Source organism: Gadus chalcogrammus, chromosome 7 (assembly GCF_026213295.1).
Source record: "Gadus chalcogrammus isolate NIFS_2021 chromosome 7, NIFS_Gcha_1.0, whole genome shotgun sequence".
Taxonomy (NCBI): Eukaryota; Metazoa; Chordata; class Actinopteri; order Gadiformes; family Gadidae; genus Gadus; species Gadus chalcogrammus.
Genome location: NC_079418.1, coordinates 8,598,011 through 8,625,759, shown reverse-complemented (window position 1 = coordinate 8,625,759; position 27,749 = coordinate 8,598,011). Strand labels below are relative to the sequence as shown.

Below are 27,749 nucleotides of genomic sequence, written 5' to 3'. Positions count from 1 at the left end.
GAGTTGACTATATTGTAATGTGTCTGCCATGTGATGTGCTCATCAGCTTAGCTATATTAGCTATATTTATAATGTACATGTGATGTACTCAGCAGGTTATTTTGCCCAACACGAACTGAAGCAAAAGAATCATTGAATCCATCCCTATGGCACACTAGCCGCAGGTCCGAAGAACGAGTCAATAGTTTGCTCACAGAGACGTTTACACGCGCTCGATATTTAAACTCTAGGACCCTCCCCCTCCACACATTAGCCACTAACAGTGGCCATTCCCTATCCGTCTCACACTCATTGGCCTGCTACAGATTCCGGATTCGATGACGTGCCCCTTCCCCGTTTAACGTGTAATAAATAATAAAGTAAAAAAGGGCAAATTTACTGGTCGCACATGTGATGTAAAATTCAGTCGCACACTCTCACATTTTGTTCGACTATTTGGTCGCAGTTTGGAGCCCTGCACACACACACACACACACACACACACACACACACACACACACACACACACACACACACACACACACACACAAACACAAACAGAGACACAGACAAGGAGAAACACACACACACGGTGACACACGGAGACACACACACACACACACACACACACAGACAAACACACACACACAGACACACATACACGCTTCGCAAATGGAACTTGAGATAGATGAGATTCAACAAACACACACTCCATCACTAATAATCCTCAAAATAATTGTAGCACAAAACTTTCCAAGCAAACCCCTCCCTTTTAAAATCCCCTCTTAAGAAATGTGTTTGAAGGAACATAACGATAAAAATTTGGCTTCTAACAATAGCGACAAAATGCTCTGGATTAACAAAATGGCGGCCACTAAAATCATCGGCTTCATGCAAGCGTAGAAATTCCCAGTGATTGCAAGTTACTTACAAAAGTTATTCGTTACAGTTACTAATTACCTCTCCCAAAAAGTAACTAAATGAGTTACTCGGTTACAAATTATAAAAGATATTTGGAAAGTAACTATTGCTGACTGTTAAGTATTAGTAACGAATTTGAGCAAACAACACCTGCCTCACTCTGCCTCTGACTGGTTTACCTTGAGATTTAAGTGTACCTCAGCCAATCGTCATCATTTATGAGATTGTCTCGTGCCCACTAACCAAGAAAGAACAGTAAAGAGAGAGAAATCTAGTAGGTCTGACGAAAAAACAGCCGGTAACGGTGTTATAATGATGGGAAGAGTAAATAACTAGATTACTCATTACTGAAAAAAGTAACGCTGTTATTCCCATCACTGGAAATTTCCATAAATTACATAACTCCACTCAGCCCCAGCAGATATTGAACAGATTAATTCCCTCTCTGTTCTTCAGATCCCCAACCTGACCAGAAATCACATCGAGGATTGCGGACATTGGACTCAAATGGAGAAGTACGACGTTTTGGGAGAGTCTAATGCTTAACAGTACTTTGCATTGTGTAGTGTCTTATCCTAGCTATCTCTGCTGTATACGGGGAAGGGGTTAACCTAGTGATTGTAGGTGCTTGGCACTTGCTTCTATGAACATCCATACTGTACCGACAGCGATATATTGTTGTTTCCCCTTTTCCGACAATAAACTTATTGTAAGTCACTTTGGATAAAAGCTTCTGCTAAACGTAAGTGAGTCAATTAAGTTGGTTGCGTTGGTGATGACGTCATCGGTGATGACGCAGTCATGATTCGCTCCTCAACTGTGTGTGTGTGTGTGTGTGTGTGTGTGTGTGTGTGTGTGTGTGTGTGTGTGTGTGTGTGTGTGTGTGTGTGTGTGTGTGTGTGTGTGTGTGTGTGTGTGTGTGTGTGTGCGTGTGTGTGTGCGTGTGTGTTCCTGTGTGTGTTGTGTGTGTGTGTGTGTGTGTGTGTGTGTGTGTGTGTGTGTGTGTGTGTGTCTGCGTGTGCGTGTGTGTGTGTGTGTGTGTGTGTGTGTATATCTGTGTTTGTGTGTGCGTGTGACGTCTCAGGCCGGCTGAGGTGAACCGAATCCTGATCACCTGGCTCCAGGAGACCCACAGGAAACTCCCCGTTACCATGGCGCCCAAACTGTGACGAGGGCCCTCGTACTCCTGGCGACAAAACCCTGACTTCAGCTTTCTCCTTAATAATAATGTGTGATTATGTCGATTATTTCAGCCAAATATTAACCAACATTTTCATAACCACCATTCTGCATTAGTTACGACATTTATGTCTGCTTGTTAAGGAAAATAAACACAAAATGGCAGACTAGAAGCTGCTTTGGATATTAAAAAGTAGTCGTCTGTATAGCTTTAATTTTGGGTGTGATAAATATGTGTTTTTAACTGGTAATAAAGCACGGGTATTAGAGTGGCGAAGTCACGCCCCTTCCATGGGGCTTTGAGATCGAAAAATATGTATGGGTTTCAATGGAGAGAAAGTAATTATCTTCTGGTCCCAGTCTTTATATGCCCCGGATTACACATATGTTGATTACATATGTTGATTACACATATGTTGATCAGTTAAAGGCTGTAGAGAAAACACAATGAGAAAAACTCCATGTCTCGTATGTGCCGTCACGCTCCCTGCGACTGGCGTGGACAAGACCGACAATCTCCCCATCGGCATAACTAAAACTCTCCACATGCCCCAACTTATAATGGTTTTCACCACTCTTGATGCTTTTTTCCTCACTTTGGAAAAAACCTAACATTATCAAACTTCTTCAAGAGAATGTTTTGTTTTCTTTGCATGAAAAATTATCAGTTAAATCCACAAACAACATATGTTTAGTCCGGGGCATATAAAGACTGGGACCAGAAAATAATTACTTTCCCTCCATTGACACCCATTAATATTTTTCGATCTCATCGGTCCCAGGTGCTCTACCTGAAGGGGCTTGACTAAGATATTCAAATTCTTTTTTTGTCCCGTTCATGATTAAACAACTTAGTTAGTGTTTATTGTTTAATGCTATATCCAAATAATATCTTCAACATTTATTGTGAACTAACGTTTTCAGTGTGTTTCATGAAAATGAAGGGTAACACTGTTCTTTTTTATCGGTTGTCATGAAAAAATATAAGGGGTTACACTGTTGTCTTTCGTAACCCTATCCCTAACCCTAAACACGACTGATAAAAAACAAGGGCTGTATTTTTTCTATCAGCCGTCATCAAATTAAACGCAAGGGGAACACTGTCTTTTTCCACAGTCTTTATTGTTTTTTTTTTATTAAATAAAACATATGGCGTAAAAGTGTCATTTTTAATCGGTCATCATGAAAATAAATTTAGGGTAACACCGTTATTTTTATCGGTCATCTTGAAAAAAACGACCGATATATAACTCGTTTTTTTTATCAAATAAAGCATAAGCGGTAACGATGTAGTTTTATTTTTTATCACTGCCCTTATGTTTGTTCCATGACGATTTTTTATCAAGGACTGTTGTTTATTATGCCGTTATGAAATAAAACTTAAGGGGTAACACTGTCTTTTTTTATCAGTCGTCATCAAATAAAACATAAAGGATAGCACTGTTGTTTTTTATCAAATAAAACAAAAGGGGTAACACTGTTGTTTTTTATCGGTCTTCATGAAGAAAAACACGACAACTGTTGCTTTTTATCGTTCGTGAAAAAAAACGTAAGGGGTAACACAGTTTTTTTATCTGTCGTTTTTATCAAATAAACCATAAGGGGTTACACTGTCGTTTTTTCGTCATGAAAAAAACTATAAGGGGTAAAACTGTCGTCTTTCCTAACCCTATCCCTAACCCTCCACACGACAGATAAAAAGCAATGGTTAACAGTTTTTTTTTATCGGTTGTCGTCAAATAAAACATAAGGGGTAACACTGTCGTTTTTTTACGGTCGTTATGAAAAAAACATTGGGGGAAACACTGTCGTTTTTTATCAGTCATGTAGAAACTCATAAGGGTTGAACCCCTTATGATTTTCTACATGACGACTGATAAAAAAGTCCTGCCAACAATACTCTCCTGGGAAGGGGTGGTTAATACATGTTTTCTTTCAAAGACCTTTGACCCTTGACCTTTGACCCTTAAGGTGCCTTGGTCGGTGAGCTGTTTCTTATCTGTTCTGGGGAGATGTGTCCTATTTCTTCCAGGGAGGTTTGTGTGAACGTCCGATGTCCCACAAACCTCTGTGGAAGAAACCACTATGGAGAAAATGTATGGAATATTTACTTCGGGAACCACACTGTTGCGCTCTATAGACATGATATCATCACGTTTATAACTTTTATTACGGTTCAATGGAAACAAAACATAAGCAGGAATGAGACGCTGAGACACAGATAGAATGATAAGTTAGCCATGACACTACAGTGTATTATATATTCTTTCTTGATTTTTGTATTTGTAACTTACTTACTTACTCAAGCCAGAAAATGAGAAAGTTCTTTATTGATTTTTTAGAATTGATTTCCGTTCCGCGGACTTGATGCCCTGGCCTATATAATGTGTTTAAAAGGGTGATATTATGCCACCAGGTGTGAGTGTGATTAGCCGTTACAAGCCGTTTTGAAACTCTACCTCTTCCTCTGTTTTAGTGACATCACAAGTCCACCTTGAGATATGCTGAATAAATCGGTCCACCAGCCTTCCCAGTGGACCGTAGCAAACGTTGCTCATCTATCCAGCATACATCTAGGTGGACAGGCCCAACTGTGACGTCACTAAAACACAGGAAAAGGCAGATTTTCCCACGGCTTGTAACAGCTTATGATACTCACAGCAGGTGGTGTGATAGGGGCCATTTAATTGCAGGGACAATATTACACCGGTAACATCCAAACACATCTCTTGTCCGTACAGATCAAATGTTTTACTTCTCAGGGTTGCAATAGCTTAAAATGACCCATAGGCAATGGCAACTTAGCCAGTTTAGCTGTTCATGTAGTATGTTTTGAAACGGCGCATCAGATTATGATTTTGTTAAAATTATATTTTTATCAAAATCTAAAATGTTATCAAAAATGAAATTTGGTATATTATTTTATATTTGCTAATTATTATATACATTATAATTGTATTCATTTATGTTTGCTTTAAAATATATTTTCAAGGGAAAGATTGAATTCTTAAAATAGCTAAATTGCTTTTTTCGACAATACCTGTTAACATTTGTCACACTTGACACACACAAACCAGTTGAACTTTGATCCCCCCTAGTGGCCGAGTCTGGGATTTCTTTAAGAACGGTGAAAGAGGGTAAATCCATGTTGCCAAGTCGCCCCCTGCTGTGGGGTGTCTTCAAAGGCTGTTGTGCTTGAAGAGCTTCTTCCAAGCGGGCATGATGTGTTCGTAGATCGTCTCTATCTGTCAACAAGAGCACAAGACAGCATTTTGAGTCGATAAGCATTTACATTTATTTTTCAAATTTAGGGTGTTTACAAACATACAATCAGTAAGCCGCAGGACGTACAAACACACAATTAGTGGGTACATTAAGTACCAGGACGTACAAACACACAATAAGTGCGTACATTAAGTGCCAGGAAATACAACCAGACAATAAGTGCGTAAATTAAGTGCCAGGACGTACAAACACACAATATGTGTGTACATTAAGTGCCAGGACGTGCAAACATACAAATAGTGAGTACATTAAATGCGTAAATTAAGTGCAAGGACCAACAAACACACAATAAGTGCGTAAATTAAGTAAGGGATAATGTATAGAACACCGGTCATTATTGGGAAAATGAGGCCAGACTGAAGGGGCTTATTTTCGATAATGTCCCATACATTATCCCGCTTATTACACGGCTACCTGCCAAAACAAAAAAATAATTTCACATGGTGTGTCTTTTTACACTTAATCTGTTACCATTCGTAGTGTTGATCAGCAGAGGGCCGCTTAGCAACCGAATACGCTGGGGTTGATAAGTAGTGACTATTTGCGGAGGGATACGAAAAACCGGAATCAGAGGAAAAAATTCACTTTCCATGACAGCGGTCAATATATCCTTAGCAACGGTCAGTAATTAATAATAATAATAATTGACCGCCGGAAGTCGGAAAGGCCCATTCAGGTGACTGGAGCATTCTACAGCATTAAAAAGAGCTGTGTGATAAAGGCCAATATATTCCCAACTCTTCATAAGTGGAAGCCTAGGTCTATCTTCCTCTTCCGATATATTACAGAGGCCTCATACACACTGCTCCCCAAAACTGGATCAAAACACAAACACAAATTGCATTTCTGGAACTTAGCACTTTATACTTTAGACTTTTATAATTTATAATGTTTGTTTGGCCTGTTTGTTGTTGTTTGTTCTGTTTGTCTTGTCTTGTCCTTACCTTACCATTTACCTTAGCATTTATATTTGTTGGCATTTGTACTTCGTATTTTTATTGTGTTTTTCCACTACTGCTGGGCTGTTGCAAGAAACTAATTTCTCTCAAGGGAGATTAATAAAGTGGTAGCCTATCTAAAAATTATATGTGGGATTAATAAAGTTGTATTTAAATACTATGGGGGATTTATAAAGTTGTATCTAAAAATACTATGGGGGATAAATAAAGTTGTGTCTAAGAATATGGGGGATTAATAAAGTTGTATCTTAAAATTAGGGCTGGGCAAGTTAACGCGTTATTATCACGTTATAATAACTAATTAATTAGTGACCACAGACAATTATCTATCTCGCATTAACGCAGTTTTTATTATTTATTTTTTCAATGTGAAAGTCTGATGCACACTGGCTTTTTTTTTGTAAAAGTCCATCGTGAGTGAGCCTAGTACGTGGCTTACTGCTGCGGCGATCACTTTGATCGTTTTGAATTTATTATTGGATTTTGCGTGTAACAATGCGATTAATTCATTAATAGGAAATCATGCGATTAAAGCGATTAAAACTTTTAAATACTATGGGTGATTAATAAAGTTGTAGGCCTATCTAAAAATACAAAAAATAGACAAGGAAAAGGGTCAAAGGGCGTTACCTGCTGTGACCTTTTGACCCCGTAGCGTAGCTGGGTGGCCTGGTGCTCGCTGTTGTTGAAGAGGATGTCGAAGGTCACATCCTTACCGAGTGCGTCGTCGATTAGCTCCTTCACCACCGTGTGGAAGTCTCTTGCCGGGAAGGCGCCATCCAACATGTTGTTGACCTTTGACCACACAAAGAGACAGAGGTTGTTGATGACCTGACCTCTTAGCCTTAAAGTTTTAGCCAGTAGCTTGTGGACTGAATGCTAAGCTATTTTAGGCTAGCTTAGTGTGTATTTGGAGGCTCCACTGTGAGTACCTTGTGGACTGAATGCTAAGCTATGTTAAGCTAGCTTGGTGTGTATGTACCTTGTATCGTTTCCCCATCAACTCCAGGGGGTCCAGCCTCACTGCCGACCGCATCGCCCTCCCGTACAGGACGTGTTTGGAGTCTGAGTCTGACACACACACACACACACGAAGAGACACACGCACAGATGCAACAACACACACACACATGCACTTATACAACACATATAGAGACACACACTATAAACCACTGTATATAAACAGATGTAAAGGATTCATGAGGGTGTAGTCGACCCCCTCCGGGCGGTAAACTCAGGGTACCCACCTCGGCAGGTCAGGTGGGCCACGTAGGGGATCCCATCCCTCTCGCCGTAGAACACGGCAAAATGGGAGAAATATTTGTTCCTGGGGAACTCCACAATGTCCCCGGGGAAGAGTTGCTCTCTCGAGCCTTTCTGCAATGCCACAAAGTGATGATTACTTATCATACATTCAGGGGATTTTGCTTTTATCCAAAGCGACACACATTGACACACCGACGGCCGAGTCGACCACGCAGGACGACAGCCAGCTCGTCAGGGAGCAGTCGGGGTGAGGGTGCCTTGCTCATGGACACCTCAACACTTGGCTAGGAGGAGCCGGGGATCCAACTAGCAACCTTCCAGTTATCAGTCATCCCTCCTTTACCGCCTGAACCGTCCCTGATTCATATGGATACGTTAATTTTTTCGAATTTGCTGTTAGCGGGTGCTTTTATGTTATTTCGTCATTAGCTCTCTTAAGATAACATCATGCTGAAGCAAGCAATGGGAATATTTAAGCTATAACATGTTAACCGAGATCATCTGAAGACCCATCGCAAATTCGAATCATGACGATCATAATGATTAATAGATCATTATTGGTTGATCATCATTATCCACTTTTATCATCGATATATAATCATCCTGATTAACTCATAATTGGTTGAAGATCATTATCCACTTCAATTATCGATTAATGTCATCATGATTCAATTATAATTATTGGTGGATCATCAGCATCCACTTTAATTATCGATAAATTATCATTTAATCAACAAGATTATCCTGATGATTAAATGATATTGATTGGTTGATGATCATTATCCGCTTTAACTATCGATACATTCATTATTCATCCATTCATCAATTATAATTTCATCATGACGATCATCATGATTAACTGATAATTATTGGTTGATCCTCATCATACAGTTTAATAATCAATAAATTATCATTTAATCATCATGATCATCTTTATCAGTTAATCATCATTAGTTGATTAACTGAATTATGGGTTCAACACGTTTTAAGTGTTTTTGGACTCACCTGACCCATGGGTAAAACCGTCTTAAATCCTGTTTTGGTGAATCGATAGTTCAAACACGACCCAGAGAAAGCCAGATCTCCCTCTTCTACACGCTCTAATTTACATATTAGGGGGTTAGGGTTGAGGGATTTCATTGTTCCAGTGGCTGACTTCATCTGTTTAAGTTCTCACACATACACATGCAGACACACGCACATACACACACACATATGCAGACACAAATACACATATGCAGAAACAAACAAATATATGGACACACACACATATGCAGAAAGAAATCACATATGCAGACACACACACACACAAACCTTTGCAGGAACATACACAAACACGTGCAGACAACCACACATGCAGACACACACACAAACACACATGCAGACACACACAAACACCTATGCAGACGCACAAAGAAACAAACACAATTTTATCTGTGAAAAGTCTAGCATCAAGCGCTAGGATTCAAAAGGCCTGTCCGTCAAACTCGCACGCTGACTCCTAACCCTAGTGTGTGTGTGTGTACACATGCGAGCTAACACAATTGTGTGCGTCTGCGTAAACACACACCAGCTAACACAACTGTGTGCGACTGTGTGAAGACATGGGGGGTAAACCCTAGTTTGTATGTCTGTGGTAAGGCACAATAACAGTTTTCTGTGGTTTATCTCAGCTGCAGGTGTTTCCAAAAGAGGAACTAATCAGAGGGCACACACACAATGTTACCACACACACATGCACACACACACACTTACAGGCAGACACACCCACCGATGCAGGCAAACACACACACAGGCAGGCAGGTACACATACACTCACACAGGAAAACACACACACACACACACACACACTGGCTGGCAGAAACACACACACGCAAAGTAAATTCAATCAAATGTTTATTTAAAACTACAAAGGCACTGAGAGGTCACAAAATATGAGTCACATTTTACCAGAATCCTTAGAATGACGAAGACCCCAGCACTCCAGCTTGCTCATAAACAGAATTAAATTAAAACAAAAAATTAAGGGAGATCAACCGTATTTTTCGCCTTGGTGAAAATTCTGGGCAGGCACCGGTTCGAATCCCAATCACCAGGCCAACATTAATCCAGAACGGTCTGGACGTACGTTGGCGGAAACTAGCCTTCCTACGACCAAAACCAAAACCTACCTCATTTCGGACATCAGTTGAAGTTGTTTTGAGCAATTTTAGGCTTCATAAAGACCTTACCTTAAAGATGACATGTTATACTACCAGGTGTGTGTGTGTGATTAGCCGTTACAAGCCGTCTTGAAAATCTCTTCTGACATCACAAGTGGGCATGTCCACCTAGATGTGTACTGGATATATCAGTCCACCAGCCTACCCAGAGGGTAGGCTGGTGTAACGAAGCAAACGTTGCTGATCTATCTGTCGTACATCTAGGTGGACACGCCCACTTTTGATGTAAGAAGAGGCTTGTAACACTCACACCTGATGGTGTAGTATTGTCACCTTTAGGCTTTTTGAAGACCTTACTTTAAAAAGGCAGTGTTTTATAATGCGAGTTAGCTTCGATTCGTATGTCTTAAGAACACATCCCGTCAGTTAGGGGGTCTGGGAAGGGGGTAGCAGAACTGACAGAGTCCCGAGTAAGAGAGGGAGAGACTTCAAGCCGAATTCATAGAAAACGTGGACAAAGATCCCAAAACGTGTTTTAAAATCAAACCCGTCTCTTTAGGATTCCTGCGTGAAGACGCCAGTTTTCCATCGTATGGTACATAAGGCACAGAGTCTTTCCGATTCGGCTGGGTTTTGAGATTTCAGAATTCAGAGATTTCAAGTTGGGAATTTCTTTCACCCTTGCCATCTACATCGATTGACTACCATTCTCCTAAAAGTCAAACAAACTTTACCCTCCGAAGACGATACAGCAGAAGAATATGGTCGACTACGTAAATAGTAATAAAAATAACTGTGCAATTCGTCTAAACACATTCACCACATTACCCCCCCCCCCCCCCCCCCCCCCCCGACATATTTGACTGAATTTCCGACACTTCATAAAGACTGCAGGTCAAATGGTCAACCAAGTGCATCTACCAGTCCATTGCAATTCAAAGGAAACAAAAAACAAAAAGTTAAATCATAACACCCAAATAATTAAAGCGAATAATTATACCACAGTCTCTCGAAATCATTCCCCCCCCCCCCCCCCCATCTATTTATAAAACACAACTTACAAAATATAGATCATCTGTTGAAAAAATAGACACGGCATCGATTCAGAGTAACTTCATTCGGACGTTTAGCTTAAAACCGAAATGAAACTAAAAAACAGCAGTCTGTAAAAACAGCGGAGTGGTGCCACACACACACACACACACACACACACACACACACACACACACACACACACACACACACACACCACACACACACACACACACACACACACACACACACACACACACACACACACACACACACACACACACACACGATGGTTAAGCCACCATGACCAAAAAATAATAATCGAAATAAAATATGAACATTTTGTTTCTTGAAACACACACATAAGCACACACACGCTTAGTATATGGCCGTCAAAGGCACCTGAGTTTAACCCCCTTGCCCATGGGCTAGGACGTGACCAGTGTATAGCCCACACACATGCTACATTAGGTTGTCGTGAATCCTGACTGGCGGGGGAATAAATCGATTGTTCGGAGGGGCTGGTAGCAGCGGGAAAGCGTAACGGCCAACACCCCATTCAGTGATTCAGTTGAGGAGAACAAGGTAACCTAGGAAACAAGGCATCAACACAGCCGCAGACAACAAAAAAACTATTTTTTTTTGCGATTTCCACAAAGCCCCTGCCCCAAAAAAAAACGTTTGAACCAAGCCCCCCCTCCCGAAAAAACGCACACCACAACAACCCCAAAAACTGCCTCACATCAAACCGCTCTACACCTCCCCATGCACCTCACCGGGGCCCTCCCCCTCTAGCCCCGCCCCCTCCCCCACTAGCCCCGCCCCCAAGGCCACCGCCCTCTTATCCCAGCTCTCTGTGTCGACGCCGTGCTTGCGCTGGTGCCTCTTGTAGTTGTCCCAGTGGCCCGTGGTGTAGCCGCACTGTGCGCATGCGTACGGCTTCTCCCCCGAGTGCCGCAGCATGTGGCGCTTCAGGTTCATGCTCTGGTTGCAGGCGTAGCCGCAGACGCCGCAGCCGAACGGCTTGGCGCCCGAGTGGATGCGCTCGTGGCGGCGGAGGTTGGCGAGGTTGCCGCACGCGTAGCTGCAGGCGGGGCAGCGGTACGGCTTCTCGCCGGAGTGGACGCGGGCGTGGCGCTTGAGGTTGTCCAGGTGGGCAGAGCTGTAGGCGCAGTGGGCGCAGGCGTGGGGCTTGGCGCCCGAGTGCGTGTGGGCGTGGCGCGCCAGGTGGTTGGGGTAGCGCGACAGGAAGGGGCAGTGCGGGCAGCGGTGGAGCTTGCCGGAAGGGCGGCGGCCACTGCCGCGGCGTGAGCTGGCGCCGGAGCTAATGTTGGAGCTAAGGGCGCCGCCGCCGGGGGATGGGGGCCGCTGGGGGCTACAGGGTGGGGGGCCCCCGGGGGAGTCACCGCCGAGGAGCTCCAGGGCACAGCTGCGGCACACCTAGAGGGGGGGGGGGGAGGGGGGGAGAGAGGGGCTTTAGTTCTGAGTTTAGTCAGAATACTGAGATTAAAGTTAGCTAGTAGCTGTAGCAGTAGCCATAGTAGCATCATTAGCAGTAGTAAGTAGCAGTAGCATTAGGAGCAATAGTAGCAGCAGCACAAATAGCACTAGCATCAGCACTAGATCTGACACTAGCGCTAGCACTAGCACTTGGTTCTAGCACTAGATCTAACACTAGCAATAGATCTAGCATTATCAATAGCACTAGATCTAGCACTATATCTAACAATAGCAAAACACAGAGTAGCGCTACCATTAGCACTACAAACAGTAGCTCTAACATTAGCACTAGACATTAGCTCTATCATTAGCCCTTCAGACAGTAGCTCTACCATTAGCACTACAGACAGTAGCTCCACCATTAGCACTACAGACAGTAGCTCTACCATTAGCACTACAGACAGCAGTTCTACCATTAGCCCTTCAGACAGTAGCTCTACCATTAGCACTACAGACAGTAGCTCCACCATTAGCACTACAGACAGTAGCTCTAGCATTATCACTACAGACAGTAGCTCTAGCATTAGCACTGCAGACAGTAGCTCCACCATTAGCACTACAGACAGTAGCTCTAGCATTATCACTACAGACAGTAGCTCTAGCATTAGCACTACAGACAGTAGCTCCACCATTAGCACTACAGACCGTAGCTCTAGCATTATCACTACAGACAGTAGCTCTAGCATTAGCACTACAGACAGTAGCTCTAGCCTTAGCACTACAGACAGTAGCTCTAGCCTTAGCACTACAGACAGTAGCTCTACCAATAGCACTATATATAGCACTAGCACAGATAACAATAGATGTAGCCCTAGACAGTAGAGGCGTTCGTCACCTGTCCGCCGTCGCCCTCGCCCTCAGCCTCCCCCTTGCCCCCCTCCAGCGGGTGGGCCTCGTCCAGGGACAGGCCGCACACGCGGCAGCACAGGGGGAACAGGAGCTCCGGGAGCGGGGCCGACGGGGAGCCAAGCACCCCCAGGCTCTGGAGGTACCCCGACGAGGCCTGGGTCACCCGCAGGGTGAGGTCAGACACCACAGCGTCTGAAAAAAGAGAGTGAGTGAGTGAGTGAGTGAGTGAGTGAGTGAGTGAGTGAGTGAGTGAGTGAGTGAGTGAGTGAGTGAGTGAGTGAGTGAGTGAGTGAGATTTAATTTCAAGTCTCCCTCATTCACTTTATTCGTTAAAATTTGGGGCGATAATTCTTGTCTAACTCTTCAGGCATAGAGCCCAAAAAATACTTTCGTGGCTATAAAGCCCAAAACCTGATTTTTTTTTTTGGGATATTTGGCATTTTGGTGTATCGATTCTCGAATCGCACAAAGAAAGGGCGACGATATTTTGTCTGACACCTAAGGCACACACACACTGGGTGACCTGGGCGAACCGTTGAGGCTGGTGGGAATCTACAACACCAGAGTATCACTTCCCCATAGGGGAGGTTTGTTCAGTTATGGGACGGCCCTGTCACTTCCCCTTTCTGCTTTGGGGCCGATCACCCAAAATATGAAATAGGGTGGAAGGGACGTATAACACGTCATTTGGAGTGTACAACACTGATTGGTTGGACGTCCGAAATAGTTAGCTTCTATGATCGCCACAAGCAGGGCTAACACAACAGCTGTGATCCGCTCTAGATCAAGCTGGAGCGTGTGAAGTGACAACGCGTGAACAGCCGAGGAGAGGTTTAGGGAGTATTTAAGGTTAAAATACAGCCACAAACAGGTAGCTCTCATGCGCATGCGCCTAATTGACGACTACTGTTGTTATCACGTGACACGCTGCATGTATCGATCATATTTCTTTCTCCCCTCCGATATCCGATCCAGCGTACTGGGCCATTCTCAGACCGATACCGATGCCATGGATCGGTTCGGGACATCCCTAATGTATAACGTTGAATAAGCGTTTAACCGTTCATTAGCATGTTGGCATACAACTTTAAATTAGCATTTTACTTTAAATTAAATTAAAGTCTTTAACGTTAAATCAACATGGTGTGTTACATCAGCATTGAAGTTAAATTTGCATTTAACTTCACATTTGCATAAATAGTCTAATTAGAGTTCGAGGTGAATCAACACCCTCTCAACCCACCGCCTCTCCCGTTACCTTCATCCTCGCCGACTCCGCCCTTTTTCCGGCGCGCCTTCTTCTTCTCCTTCTCCCGGCGCTGCGGCCGCTCCTGCGCCGCGTGCATGCGCTGGTGCCTCCGCAGGTTGCCCAGGGAGCTGCAGGCGTAGCTGCACTGCGGGCAGCGGTACGGCTTCTCGCCGGTGTGCGTGCGCGCGTGGCGCTCGAGGTTGACGCGCTGCGCCGACGCGTACGGACACACGCCGCAGCGGTACGGCTTCTGGCCGTCGTGCGTGCGCATGTGCCGCTTGAGGTGGTTGGAGTAACGCGAGACGAAGGCGCACAGGGTGCACGCGTAGGCCTTCGGCGAGGAGTCCGAGGCGGAGTCGGGGGCCGCCGTTTTGCCGCTGTTCCGCCGCCTCTTGCGGAAGCCGTGGTCGCCGTTGCCGTGGTCAACGGTGACGGCGATGGCTCCTAGGTGGCTGGCTCCGCCCCCACCGCCGCCAAAGACGTCCTGCCGCGGGTCCGACGTCAGCCCCTCCTCGCAGGTGAGGCAGTATAGCCCCGCCCCCAGGTCAAGCCCCTGCCCTGTAATAGGTCGAAACAAAAAGGAGAGGACGGCCGTTAGCAGTATGTTAGCATGAACAGACATTAGCAGTTTTATGGTTTGTATTTATCCTTTGGTCAATTGCAATGTCAATAAGTAAGAAGATAAGGAACTCTTTTTCTTTTAATCTAACAAATTTGTATTATGAAATACTAGCAGTATAGCACAATTTCAATTTGAATAACAGACAGTTAAATCGTACCCAAGTCAAGCCCCGCCCCCAAGGGGGAGTCGCCCAGCAGTTGGCCACACCCCTTGCAGTAGAGGAAGGAGGGGAAGGCGGAGTCTGTGGTCCCTGAAGGGTCCTCCTCCACGCTGAGAGAGAACACACTCAGTCCTGAGCGCACACACACACACACACACACGATTAGTAATGGCGAGATGAGTCAGGTAGGAGTTAAGAGTAAACAGGACGAACAAATTAAGATTCAAAACATACAGCCCAAGAAAAGGGTCAAAATTAGTCATGGTTACGGTCAATAAGAAGCAATTTTTTTTTCCGGGTGACGATGCTATTGGTCCATCTTTCATTGTAATTGTTCACTGTGACAGGCTTTGAGGACGATGAACACACACACCCAACTTCAAAGTCCTTATTCTCAAAGAGAGAAATGGGGAGTGGCATATTGCTAACAGGTCTGCAGAGTACTGAAACATAACTCGAAAAAAACAATAAAACATTGCTTCTCTTTCGCTCAATTTAAACAAGGCAAGGCAACTTCATTTATGCACCACTATTCATACACGAGGCATAGTGGGGGGGGGGGGGGCTTCTTGTATTTAACTTTTTTGGTAAAACAAAAGCAATAGAATAATGTAACAATATAAATATAACAATAAAAATAATAATAGTCCTTAAAGGGGTAGTTCGTAATTTTGGACACAGGGCCTGATTCCCAACTTAGCCTTGGTGTTCTATATCATTGGAGACAGTTTAACACATTTCATTCAGTCCTTCTAGTTGCAGTTTGCTCGTGCTAGGCTAGCGCAAGGCAACGGGCAATACTAGCCTGCTAATAAAACTCTTACCCACTCTGCAGTACACCCGAGGCAAATCAACTATAACGACAGACGGTCGATGTAAATGTCTGTGTTGATAGAATAATGTTAGAAATAAAAGCAACCTTGCATTGCATTGCATTTTGAGGGACTTGCCTGTGTCGCAGCAGCAGCGTTATATTCCTGGTAGTAGTCCCTCAAAATGCGATTGATTCATGCGATGCAAGGTTATTTTATTTCCAACATTATTCTATCAACACAGACATTTACATCTATAGTCTGGCGTAGGGCTGTTTGATATGGGAAAAAAATAAATATCGCGATACATTTTCTCCATTTCACGATACACATCTCGATATTTTGAAATCTCCTTTAAAATCACACTTTTACCCTTTACTGTTTTCACTACAATCTCTGCAGACTATATACCATTCTTGGTTAACTTCCCAGGTGGTTTTCATCAAAACATTTTATATTTTCATGTTAGTGATTAATCACAATTGAGTAGAAATAAGACAATTATTTTATTCAAACAAAGCACTGCAAAAAAGGAGAAGAGAGAGAGAGAGAGAGAGAGAGAGAGAGAGAGAGAGAGAGAGAGAGAGAGAGAGAGAGAGAGAGAGAGAGAGAGAGAGAGAGAGAGAGAGAGAGAGAGAGAGAGAGAGAGAGAGAGAGAGAGAGAGAGAGAGAGAGAGAGAGAGAGAGAGAGAGAGAGAGAGAGAGAGAGAGAGAGAGAGAGAGAGAGAGAGAGAGAGAGAGAGAGAGACATTGATAGGCTTATAAGCATTAAGGCTGAATCATCAAAAAATATTTTACACAAATAACTAATTTAGGCAGCATTTTCTTATGTAGGCCATTGCAATGAATTAAACCAAAATATTATAAACTCGTTTTGATACAATGTGTTCGATATTTTTGAGATTCATTTATTTAGGAATTGTAGGTGTGTGCTGCCCTCTACCTCCAGCGCCTTGCCAGGGTCGACAGATAGATAACTCCTCTCCCCAACAAACCACGCAGACACGTCCCAGTTAACTCTTTATGGTTCCTTGAAGTAGGGTAAAACAACTATGTTTTCTAAGGCTCACTTATAGCTAGAGAAGTAGCATAAGACGAGGGAGCCCCTTGTATTCCGATTGTGTGTGTAACTGTTACGGAGCGTGCGGCTGGTAACCATGACGACATCAGATCAGACAAGACGTTACAAGCATTGGCGTGCTTTGCTCCACGTCCTCCTCTCGATATCCAAAAAACTGCCAGATCACTGATCCCTTATTAGTTATTTTAGGAACCAGCAGTTTGTCCGCTTCCATGTTTCATCTGACGATTGAATTGGCTTAGGATTCACGGTTTGCTACACTGAGAAAGCCGGCGCTGCAAACCGTAAGAAACTGGCAAATTAGTTCCCTCCCTTCCGCACCTAGATGTCGCGTGGGATTGGTTGGTGAGTGTGTGACGCAAGTGTTTTTTTTACCCCTAACTCAAAGTCTCGGCAGCTGCTTGATAAAACCCAGATGACCGTAAAATACTTGATACTTACGAAATAATAATTGTATTAATCTCACAGCTATTTCAGAGATATATCGAGTATATGCGATATAACGCACAGCCCTAGTCTGGTGTTATAATAGATTTACCTCGGGTGTACTGTGGAGTGGGTAAGACTGTTTTATTAGCAGGCTAGTATTGCCCGTTGCCGACCGCTAGCTTAGCACGAGCGAACTCTGTAAATAGAAGGATGAATGAAATGTTAAAGAACACCAAGGCTAACTTGGGAATCAGGCCTCATGTCCAAAATCCCGGACTACCCCTTTAAACCAATCAGACCAACGATCGCAACAATCCCTTCCCTGTCGTCATTGTGTTAAACCAGCCAATAGCACGCCAGGGGGATAAGCCAGCTTGATGATTGGCTCCAGTAAAAGCGGATCGGAAACAGAAAGAAATGTATTGCTCCTCTCCAGCCACTGCTGCAGGGTGAATTAAAATCGCCGACAGAACGGCTAATACTGTAGCCTATCTCAACTATAACCGCATTTCATATTAATCCCATTGTTTCTTGCGTTACCAACGTTATCTATTCTGACTTCGGGCACAGGATGTTCAATATCATAACGTTGAGTTCACAAGGGCTAACATTAACTTTTCTGAGTTAACAATAATTTTGGGCAGGTGTTTTTGCGCATAATATATCATACTAAACTTTGGTAAAACGGTCACCGACCGTCTTCTCTGTGCCAAATATCCCGCTGCTTCGGGTTTTCCTTTAATAGGCACGTTGAGAGGAGGAGCGGGGGCGAATCAGCTGTTTATAAGTGTAGCCTACCCGCGCACCGCTGGCATGAATGCGCGCTTGTCTCTGTGTGTGCGTGTTCATTTGCGTATGCGTGTGTGAACGAGAATGTCAGGGAGAAAGAGTGCTATGAGGAGATGAATGAACGGAATGACATTTATATTTAAAAATCGCTAAAAAAGGAAAAAAGAAGCGGAATCTATTTGTGGTGCTCGGTGTTGATTCTGTGGCGCTGCGCCACACATTGGTCTATGTATGGGAAACACTGACATGTATGTCTCCATGGACGTCTTTAGATGCTATATGTCTTATATCCATGTACTTGTACTCTTTACCTTAAATGAGTTGCCCAGGGATGGCAAAAGAATTTCAGCCCAAACTGACAATTTTTTTTGCATCGTATCATGTCTTAGGGCTGCACGATATGGGCAAAATATGATATCCCGATATTTTTTAGCTGAATGGCGATATACAATATATATCTCGATATTTTCTATAGAGTGGGTTAGATGTTTTTTTTGTAAGTCAAAAGCCACATGTGAGATGTTGCAAGCACTTTTATTAAAACATAGGTCAGTATGACTGCAACATATGATTTTGTATCGTTATTTTGAACAGAATTGAATGAACATATTAAAAAAAAGGGACTTTTTTCACCTTCTTCACAAAATAATCACCTATCCAAAAATTATAAAGCTGTAGGTTACACACATTAGCTACCATTAACAGCATTGGCTTCGTCGCATTGTCCTGCGTACTACGGTGAGCGTTTCAGTCCGCCGTAACTTTAATCCCCCGGCCCCTCCCTCCTCCGTTCCATTTGGGAACATGTTTGGTTTCAATTTGCTTGTTTCGTATATTTTAATTGATTAATTAAGACCGTCACCAGAGGGCGCCCCCAACACATTTGCAGAGCGCCGGCCCTGGTTTCGGGGCAGAAGATACTGTCGCGGCCGGTGATGCAGCAGCACAGCCACAGAGTTTTACGCATTCCTCATACTGCACTTTGTGCCGCTGCTGTAAATGGTGGAACAGATTTGTCGTGCTTCCACTTTTAGTCGCAACGGTTTTGCTACACTCTCTACAGATGACCTGCAGCTGCTGCTCATCTGTTTTTTTTAAACCCGAACTATTTCCACATTATGGAGACGTTGTTTCTCCTCTTTGAAACAATTTCGTCTCCCGCCGCCGTCTCGTTTTCTTTACGGGTATCATCCATGCTTGTTGTGTTGTGAGGGGGCGGCGGGGGCGGGAATGAGGCGTCTTTGCACACGGCACGTTTGGAAAGACAGAGTGGGAGGGGGAGGGGTCGCGCTCAGTCTCCAAGGCAAGCGCTGTAGACGCTTGAGGGGGAAACTGACCATTTTAACGCATATCGATATCAACGATATTGTCAAATCTTGTATCCCCTTGGAAATTATATCGATATATCGTACATAGCCGATATATCCTGCAGCCCTATCATGTCTCTTTCTGCAATTAAAACAAGCGCACCTTTGAGCCAATAACCCTTTTCTGTTCAGAGCCGAAAGAGTTTATTACATATTACGATGTACAATTTTACAACCAAGCTATCGCCACTGCTCAAATGAGCACCTGCATAAACCCTCCAATAACGATAAGGCGATTCTTCGCTCAAAGTCCAGCTCTGATAGCGATAACTAAAGGCCTGATTATGGTTCCACGTCGACGCAACTCAAGAACCACCCAGCCGCGGGTTTTAGTAAGCGGACCAAACACAGCCCTTGCTGCTGCTTCGCCTTGCAAGGTTACACTTGTTTGGCAAGCGCATGTCAGGCCCTTGCAGTGGACGCAAGGAGGGTCCGCAAGGACGTGATGGGTCCATAAACTCAACGTGGAACCATAATAAGCCTTTGAGTCTCAACAGGCTTCCTAAAATCCAAACTGAAAGAGTCTAAAAGCTTTTAGAAATAAATAGGGTGTAGACTTCTTAAACACTTAAAATCCAAGCTAAGCTTGGCTGTTTTCGAGTTGAGAAGAAACGTTGTAAATGACAGCTTTTAACCCATAAAATATCTGATTTTACAGCATCAAGTAAAATAGCTCAATAAATATCCAACAACACAGTTTTTGACTTTGTCGAGGAAAATAGTTGTAAAAGACGGCGTTTTGAAACACAAAAACGTCCGATTTTACAACGTCACCGTGTCAAACGTTGCATTACGAAACCGAAACGTTTTTAAAATGAATAACGGTGCTTCAGATAGTTTACATTTTTTTTACTTTATTTTATATATTATTTTATGTCTTGCCTACCTTTGCACTATTCAGAATTATGGCTACTTATGGCTACTTAGAATTGATTCATTGTTCATTTTACCCCGCTTTATCCTTTTCTAATTATTGCACCGTGGGTCGGAGACAAACGCAATTTAGATTCCTCTTTTTTTCTTATCACATATTGGAATTGACACCAAGGCTCAATTTAGACGGAGACGATCTGGGCAGAAAACGCAAAGGTGGCGTTGCGTTCTCTGTTTTTCTTATATCGTTTCCAGCGGCACCGAATGATAGGTAGGTTGTTTTAAAAAAAATAAACGGGAGAATGCGCTCATCCTTGTACAGAATGAAGATGAGCGCATTCCCAAAATAATTTGGGTCGCACATAAATTGACAGGGTCGGTCGGAAACCGGAACCGAACAAAATAGTTTTTTAGGCCTAAGCTGACTTTGACTTTGACAACTCATCGGTGTCGTGATACAGCGACCATTTCGGCCTTCATTAATGCGTGCGTTTTGGCGTGCGTTTCCGATAAATTCATCGGTGTCGCGGTCCAGTGATCGTTTCGGCCTTCTTTAATGCGTGCGTTTCCGATAAACTCACCGGTGTCGCGGTCCAGGCCCATGATTTCGGCGTCTCCAAACTCCAGGGCGCCGCTCAGCAGGAAGTCGCTCTCCAGCACGAGGCATCCCGGCTCACACACCACCGCCCCGCCATCCTCCGACTCCACTAATAATAATGGTAACAATACATTTTAATAACACAAGCGCATTTCATGTCAGCCAAGGAAACTTTTCAGTAATGGTAGGTGGAAATAACATTAAAGATCAAAGAGGACACTAGAAGCAGAGACTAAACACTTATTTAGAGACATTAAACAGAAGAAAACTAAATAGATAAAACAGTGGTACAACATACATGGAACGAAATAAATGGAGGGGGGGGGGGGGGGTAGGAGGAAAAGGCCAGAGCGAATAGGTGAGTTTTGAGCAGTGATTTGAAAGTGGACAGTAAACTGGTTTGACACAGTGCAAGTACGAGGAAGTTCCAGAGGAGGAGTGGTAGGATGAGAAGGTTTGGAAATTGTGGAGGCGGAGTAGCAAGATGAGAGGGAGGAGGAAGAGGAGGAGTGGAGCCAACAAGTAGAGGAAGCAGGCAGGGCTGAGATATGTTGACGGACGAGAGGGAAGAGAGAGGAGGGTGAACACGGCGAGAGAGGCTAGACCGACAGCCACGACGAAAGAGAGAGGTAGCTCAGGAGGTAGACCAGGTTGGCTGGTAACAGGAAGGTTGCTAGTTCGATCCCCAGCTTCTCCTCGCCGAGTGTTGAGGTGTCCCCGAGCAAGGCACCTCACCCTGAGTGCTCCCGACGAGCTGGCTGTCACCTTGCATGGTCGACTCCGCCGCCGGTGTGTGGATGTGTACATGAATGGGTGAATGTGTCTATGTGTGAATGGGTGAATGTGTGTGTGTGTATGCAAGGGTGAATGTGCATACATGCGTCAATGTGTCTACGAATGTGTGAATGTCTGAACCTTTGTATGAATGGGTGAACGTGTGTGTGAATGTGTGTATGATTGGGTGAATGTGTGTATGAATGGATCAACATGTGTCAACCGTTGTTTGCCCCCTTGGATAAAAGCGTCTGCTAAACGGCCTGAATGTAAATGTCAATGTAAATGTTTGTTTACATTGATTAATATAAAAAAGGAAGGGATGATGACACAATGAGAGAGGAGGAGGAGACTGCAAAGGGGAGGGCCAGGTTGGGTAGGGAGCAGAAAAACCCCGTCCAGCAAAGAGGAAGCGATGACAGGAAGCAGAAGTGAGCAGAGAGAGGAAGTGGAAAGTCCAACAGGAAGTGGAGAGTCTCACTCCAGAAGAGACAAGCACGTTAATACTCAAGGTCCGAGAGAAAAACATAAAACACGTTGAATAAGCTTCGACATTAAGCAATTTATTACGATTTAATTCTACCATTACTCACTGAAAAAAATTCCTTGTTTTTTAAAGAGAAGCAATGTTTTCTTTTCCTCAATGAAGAAAGGAATCTCTCTCTCTCGCTCTCTCTCTAATGTGGCAAATGATTATTGTAGCTGGAAATGGCTGATTCATAATGGAATATCTACATAGTACAGAGGCCCATTTCAAGCCACCATCACTCCTGTGTCTAATGCTTCATTGTTTAATCGTGAATAAAGGCTAATTGATGATTAGAATCCCAGTTTTTCATGGAAAACTTTAAATTGTCTTGGTGACCCCCAACTATATTACTGCAGTGTAGATCTTCAGTCTCACTGGACTCAACTATTTTTTTGGGAGTTGTGCTTTCCAAAGTTTAGATCGTCAGCGAGCACCGAAAGAGCAAACTGAAAAGTTTAGGATTGACCCATGGAACCAAAATATGCACTTAAGTAGGGAGATAACACAAATGAGGCAGCGAGCAAATCAGAAGCACTGGTCCACTTTCATCCAATCACCTGCAATTCAGTTTACTCACATTTCACCGGCTGGGGGTTGGATTGCTTTCGCCGCGGCATCTTTGCGTCACTTTCTGTAGTCCTCAGATGTCCTGTGATCGATGAACGGCTGAACTAGACGCATGTCACCACCATCATCATCATCCTCCTCCTCCTCCTAGGTGCAGCATCAGCACCACCAGGCAGAGGGCATCCCTAGTCCCTTTAAAAAGGAGGAGACGACAACATGCTCAGCAACGGGAAGAAAACATAAGACTCCGACTCGTGTCTCGACGCAATACCTCAAAAAAAAGAGGGAAAAAGTAGAGTTAAAAGTTGTAGTGTTGTTGTCTGCAGTGGCTTAAGACATGGAGCCATCTTAGCTAGCCTACGTTAGCTCGTAATGCTAGACACTCGGGATAAAGCGAGCGTTTCCGCAGCTTGTTGGGTGTTTTATCACCGCCGGGGTAGGAGGGTGGAAACACGGGTGTACCTGTGTTTCTGCCCCTTGGTTACGGAGAGGAATCGGTGGTTAGTGTCGCCGAAATCGAGACTGGGAGTCTTTGTTGCCAAGAGCAGCGCACACACACAACACACACACACCGCTCGACAGCCGGAGTCCGAAGGTACTTCCGGGAGGCTGACGTCAATGGCGTTGTTGTGGGAGTTGTAGTCCTGTGTTGTAGTCTCGGGAGTGGAAAACGGGTTTGATAGGGGTTGTAGGAGTTGTAGACCCGGGAGGAGAGGGCGGATTGTGTGTGTTGTAGTATTGTATGTATAATTCATGATACAATACTTTATCTTTAATAAAAATGTAAATATTCTTTTAATGGTTCTTTTGTTTCTTAATTAATAAAAAAATGGGTGCTTTGTCACTGACTTAAATAAAGATGTTTCCACCATAAATTGATCCAGAAAAGTAAATACAAAGATGAACTCCGGGATCCAACTCCGTGGTTCATTATTTAATGTTCCGTCATTACCATATATTCTACTCTAGAGGGAGCTATACCATCTAAAATAAAGACAAGCTAATTGGGCTCTTAAAGTCTAATAAGGATGTTGATGTCATGGTCTCGTGGTCAAAGGGTCATGCGTTTGTAAGTTGTGTCACAGGCACTATAATTAATTACAATTTTAGACACACGGAGATCCCCGTTCCGGCACGCACATAGCCTACCAATATAAATGTATTGATATGGGGCATGCGTCATGACGCAGACACACGCACGCACACACACAAAATATCAATTGACAATATCGATCGACACACATCAACAAAAAATAAACCTAAAAAGACACTTTCCATTTTGCATAATTCCACCGTTTATTTATTTTGCTGTTAATCACAAAACAATACATTGAAATGTTTTAAAATATGTATATTTATAAATATTATTTCAGTAATCAACGGTAATTATAACAAAACCTATTGCACATATGTGAATATATGGACACTTGCTCTCTATTATTTATTGTTATGTAATCCAAAAAGATTATAAAACCGTTGGTTATTCATCACAGCATGGGACTGTTATACTATAACAGTCCCCTTATTTAAACACTCATTTAAATAAGGAAGCCATTTATTAAATGGTGTGTGTGTGTGTCACTGTGTGTGTGTTGTTGTTTGTGTCTGTGTGTTTGTGCGTGTAGTGTGTGTTTGTCTTTGTGTCTTTGAAAAGATCGAGGTTTTCACAATGTGTGACAAGACAGTGAAACCGAGGGTAGGTTTCTCATGAATAAAAAATAAAAGCTTTACCAAACAAAATGATTAATAATATAATAAAAACATAAAACGGCCGTGAAAACACAAATGCTTAGCCACATCCAGTCCCTTGTCCACGGAAGACCGCAGCGTAGTGATTGGTCGGGACTAACTCTGGCCCGCCCTGGCCCCCTGCTGGGCCCTCCAGGCCTCCAGCACCTCATCGTCTATGACCTCCGCCGCCGCCCTCGCCTTCGCCCTCTGCCTCGTCAGGGCGAGGAAGGCCATGACATCATCGTCTTCATCGCCTTCGCCCGCCGCCGCCGCCTCTCGCCGACTCCTCCCCTCACCTGCAACGCCGCAGCCGCCCTCGTAACGTGGGTACCTCGTGGACCCAGAGTCCACGTCGTCGGACCGCCCGGCTCTCGAACCCGGGAACTCTGCACGTCCCGTCCTGAGGCCGAGCCGCTCCGGACTCCCGCCCCCCAGCTCCGAGCCCCTGGTTCCCGCTCTCGACCGGTACCGTCGTCCTCCCGCCTCCTCCTCTTCGTCGTCGGACGCCCTGGCGAAGCCGAACTCCGAAGCTGAGGCGTCCAACTCGTCGTAAGGGTCCACCTCTTCCTCCTCCTCCACCGTGATTTTCTTCTGCGGCGGCCGGACGCTCTCCAACCAGTCGTCCACACTCGTGTTCTTATCGCGCTCCAGCACCGGGTTCAGGTTCAGACAGCCGCTGAGCCCGTAGCTCCTCGCCGGCTTCTTCTCCTTCTTCTTCTTCTCCTCGGCCAGGAACTCCTCCTCCCTGCACCTCCTCCTCCGCTCGTCCTCGTCTTCCTCGTCGTCCTCCTCCTTGGGCTTCTTCTTCTTGTAGAGCGTGCTCTTCTTATTGTCCTCCAGGATCTTCTTGCGTTCGTAGGTTGCCATCCTGCCGCGCATCTCCGTCTTCATCTCCTGGTCCATGGAGTCGAGCTTCTTGAGGTCCACCTGGTCCTGGAAGAGGCTGTAGAGCGGCACGCTGGTGGTGGTGATTTTGGTCCTCCTCGAGGCCATGCTGGACCCCGCCCCCGACCCTGCCGCAGACCCAAGCCCGGCGACTGATCCCGAACCGGCGAGTCTTCCTGAAGCGCCGCCAGTGGAGAAGATCGACTCCGCCCGACCAGAGTTTCCGCCCAGAGCATACTTAGGGGTGTAGGAGGAGGCCCCACTCAGCAGGGAGGCCTTATCGTCCTCCGTGCCGCGCCCGGGGAAGCCGGAGACCCCGGAGAGCACACTGGGGGCGGCGCCAACGGACGACCCCGCACGCGACGGCGGCGGCAGGCTCATCTCGCTCTGCCTCTGCAGGATGGTCTCCGATACCACGTTGGCAATCCAGTTCTGGATGCTGGCCAGGTTGACCATCGGCTCGCCGCCCGGGCCCGGCACAGTGGGCACGGGGAGGATGGGCGGGACTACCGGCGTGCCGTGGAGGGAAGAAGGCGGGCCCACCCGGGCGCCGAGGGACTGCGACACCGAGGAAATCACAGAGGACCGCCCGCTGAGCATGGACATGGCGTCGTCGTTGGCGACACTCTGAGGCCCCGTCGCCCAGAAGGCTGACAACGGTACCGCACCCCCGCCGATGCTAGACTCCGCCTCCCAGCCGCACATGGATTGGCTCTCCTCCAGGTTCTTCCTCGAGCGCTCCAGTATCTCCTCGCGCCTCTGCCGGCGTTTCACTGCCGCCGAATCCTCGCCGCGGCTCATCTCAACGATCTCATCCTTGTCTTCTTCGCCGTGGCGACGCTGCTGTTTCAGCTTCCACGTCTGGTACGCCGTCAGATTCACATCCTCCAGGGCCGGCGTCCTCGCCTCCCCCTCCCCCACCTCCCCCACCCCGGACCCCGACCCCGATACGGAGCTCCGGTCGCCGTCCTCCCCTTCCTTCTTGTTCCAGCCGAACTGGATCCTCTTGACGCGCCATCGTTCCAGCGGCGTCAGTTTCTCCTTGTTCCTCTGGCAGAAGTTGAACATGGAGCTGGTGTCCGACATCAGGCTCTGGACGTCGTCGTCAATCTTCTTCTTCCTACCTCCTCCTCCTCCTCCTCCTCCTCCTCCACCACCTCCTCCTCCTCCTCCTCCACCACCTCCTCCTCCTCCTGCGGTGACATCCCCGCCAGCGTCAGTCGCGGTGCCCTCACTGCTCTCTTCCTCGTCTCTCTTGCGGTACCGCGCCGCCGCCTGCTCCTCGATCTCCCGCAACCTCTGCTTCCACAGGTCTGAGTAGGAGGTGCAGCTGGAGGTCGACGCAGCATCGGAGGGTGGCCGCTTGGGTCGTCGTAATAGCCTCGCTTTCACCGCCCGGACGTCCTCGCTGAGGGCCACGCTCTCCAGGTCCCCGTCTGCGGCCGGACCCCCGGCGAGGGAGTCGAGGTCGGACTCGTCGCAGTTCAACGCCGCCTCCCACCAATCGTCGCTCTGGTACTTCTCGTTCCTCTGCTGCCACTCGCGCACCATGCTGCTCACGCCGTCCTCGTCTTCGCTGTCTTCTACGCCACGGCCGCCGCCGTCGGGAGGTACGAACCCTTCCGGAACCTCGGCGGCGCTCCAGGTGTCCGTTCCGTTACTCGCTCGGACCACCCCGTTCCGAAGGATCACGGCCGACGCGCTCGATGCCAGGCTGCTCGCCGCGCTACTCACAACGCTCGCCCCGTCCTCCTCCTCTTCCATCATGATGGAATGCGCCTTCAGGCCAACCATGCTCCGCCCCTCCTCCTCCCCCCCCTCCTCCTCCTCGTCGGTGTCTTCACCTTCATCGCCGTCCGGTAGGGCGTCGCCGAAGATGCGAGCACGGGCCCGAGCGTCGATGACCGAGCATTGGCTCATGGTGTCGTCATCGTCGTCGCGTTCCTCCATCAGGGTCTCATTGAGCTCGCGGAGCTGTTTGAGGAACCCCTCGTTGGGGTTGATGGCTCGCTTCTTGCGTAGTGTGGTCAGGGCCTCCAGGATACTCATGTGGTGGAAGATCATGAGGTAGGAGGCCACCAGCACGGCCGAGCGACTGGCACCCATCATGGACACCACCAGCACCTTGCCTGCAAACGGGGGGGGGTGGGT

At 45.8% G+C, this 27,749-nt stretch overlaps 4 protein-coding genes across 4 annotated transcripts in view; 1 reads left to right on the top strand and 3 right to left on the bottom strand.

The window, feature by feature from the left end:
* The window catches only part of ephx2 (epoxide hydrolase 2, cytoplasmic), a 36,353-nt gene extending 31,777 nt beyond the window's left edge, over positions 1-4,576 (top strand). Inside the window, exons 18-19 of the mRNA XM_056594196.1 lie at positions 1,357-1,415; positions 1,985-4,576. Coding sequence (XP_056450171.1) covers positions 1,357-1,415; positions 1,985-2,069 — 144 coding nt within the window. The 3' untranslated portion in view covers positions 2,070-4,576. The remainder of the gene's footprint in view (positions 1-1,356; positions 1,416-1,984) is intronic.
* plaat1l (phospholipase A and acyltransferase 1-like) lies at positions 3,050-8,767 on the bottom strand. Its single transcript, XM_056594197.1, has 5 exons — positions 8,595-8,767; positions 7,571-7,700; positions 7,306-7,394; positions 6,954-7,118; positions 3,050-5,324 (listed from the first exon to the last, which is right to left on the bottom strand). The coding sequence occupies exons 1-5, from the start codon at positions 8,748-8,750 to the stop codon at positions 5,259-5,261; spliced, it is 606 nt and encodes a 201-aa protein (XP_056450172.1). The 5' UTR covers positions 8,751-8,767; the 3' UTR covers positions 3,050-5,258.
* A 2,769-nt stretch (positions 8,768-11,536) lies between these two features.
* On the bottom strand, positions 11,537-23,606 carry LOC130385948 (zinc finger protein 513-like). Its single transcript, XM_056594733.1, has 7 exons — positions 23,445-23,606; positions 22,993-23,174; positions 21,096-21,221; positions 15,161-15,295; positions 14,391-14,939; positions 13,119-13,324; positions 11,537-12,223 (listed from the first exon to the last, which is right to left on the bottom strand). Exons 2-7 carry the CDS (start codon positions 23,030-23,032, stop codon positions 11,537-11,539), a joined length of 1,743 nt encoding a protein of 580 aa, XP_056450708.1. The 5' UTR covers positions 23,033-23,174; positions 23,445-23,606.
* A 220-nt stretch (positions 23,607-23,826) lies between these two features.
* Positions 23,827-27,749, bottom strand: part of dusp27 (dual specificity phosphatase 27) — a 15,793-nt gene continuing 11,870 nt past the window's right edge. The window contains exon 5 of the mRNA XM_056594462.1: positions 23,827-27,727. Within this exon, the coding sequence (XP_056450437.1) occupies positions 24,828-27,727 (2,900 nt within the window). The 3' untranslated portion in view covers positions 23,827-24,827. The remainder of the gene's footprint in view (positions 27,728-27,749) is intronic.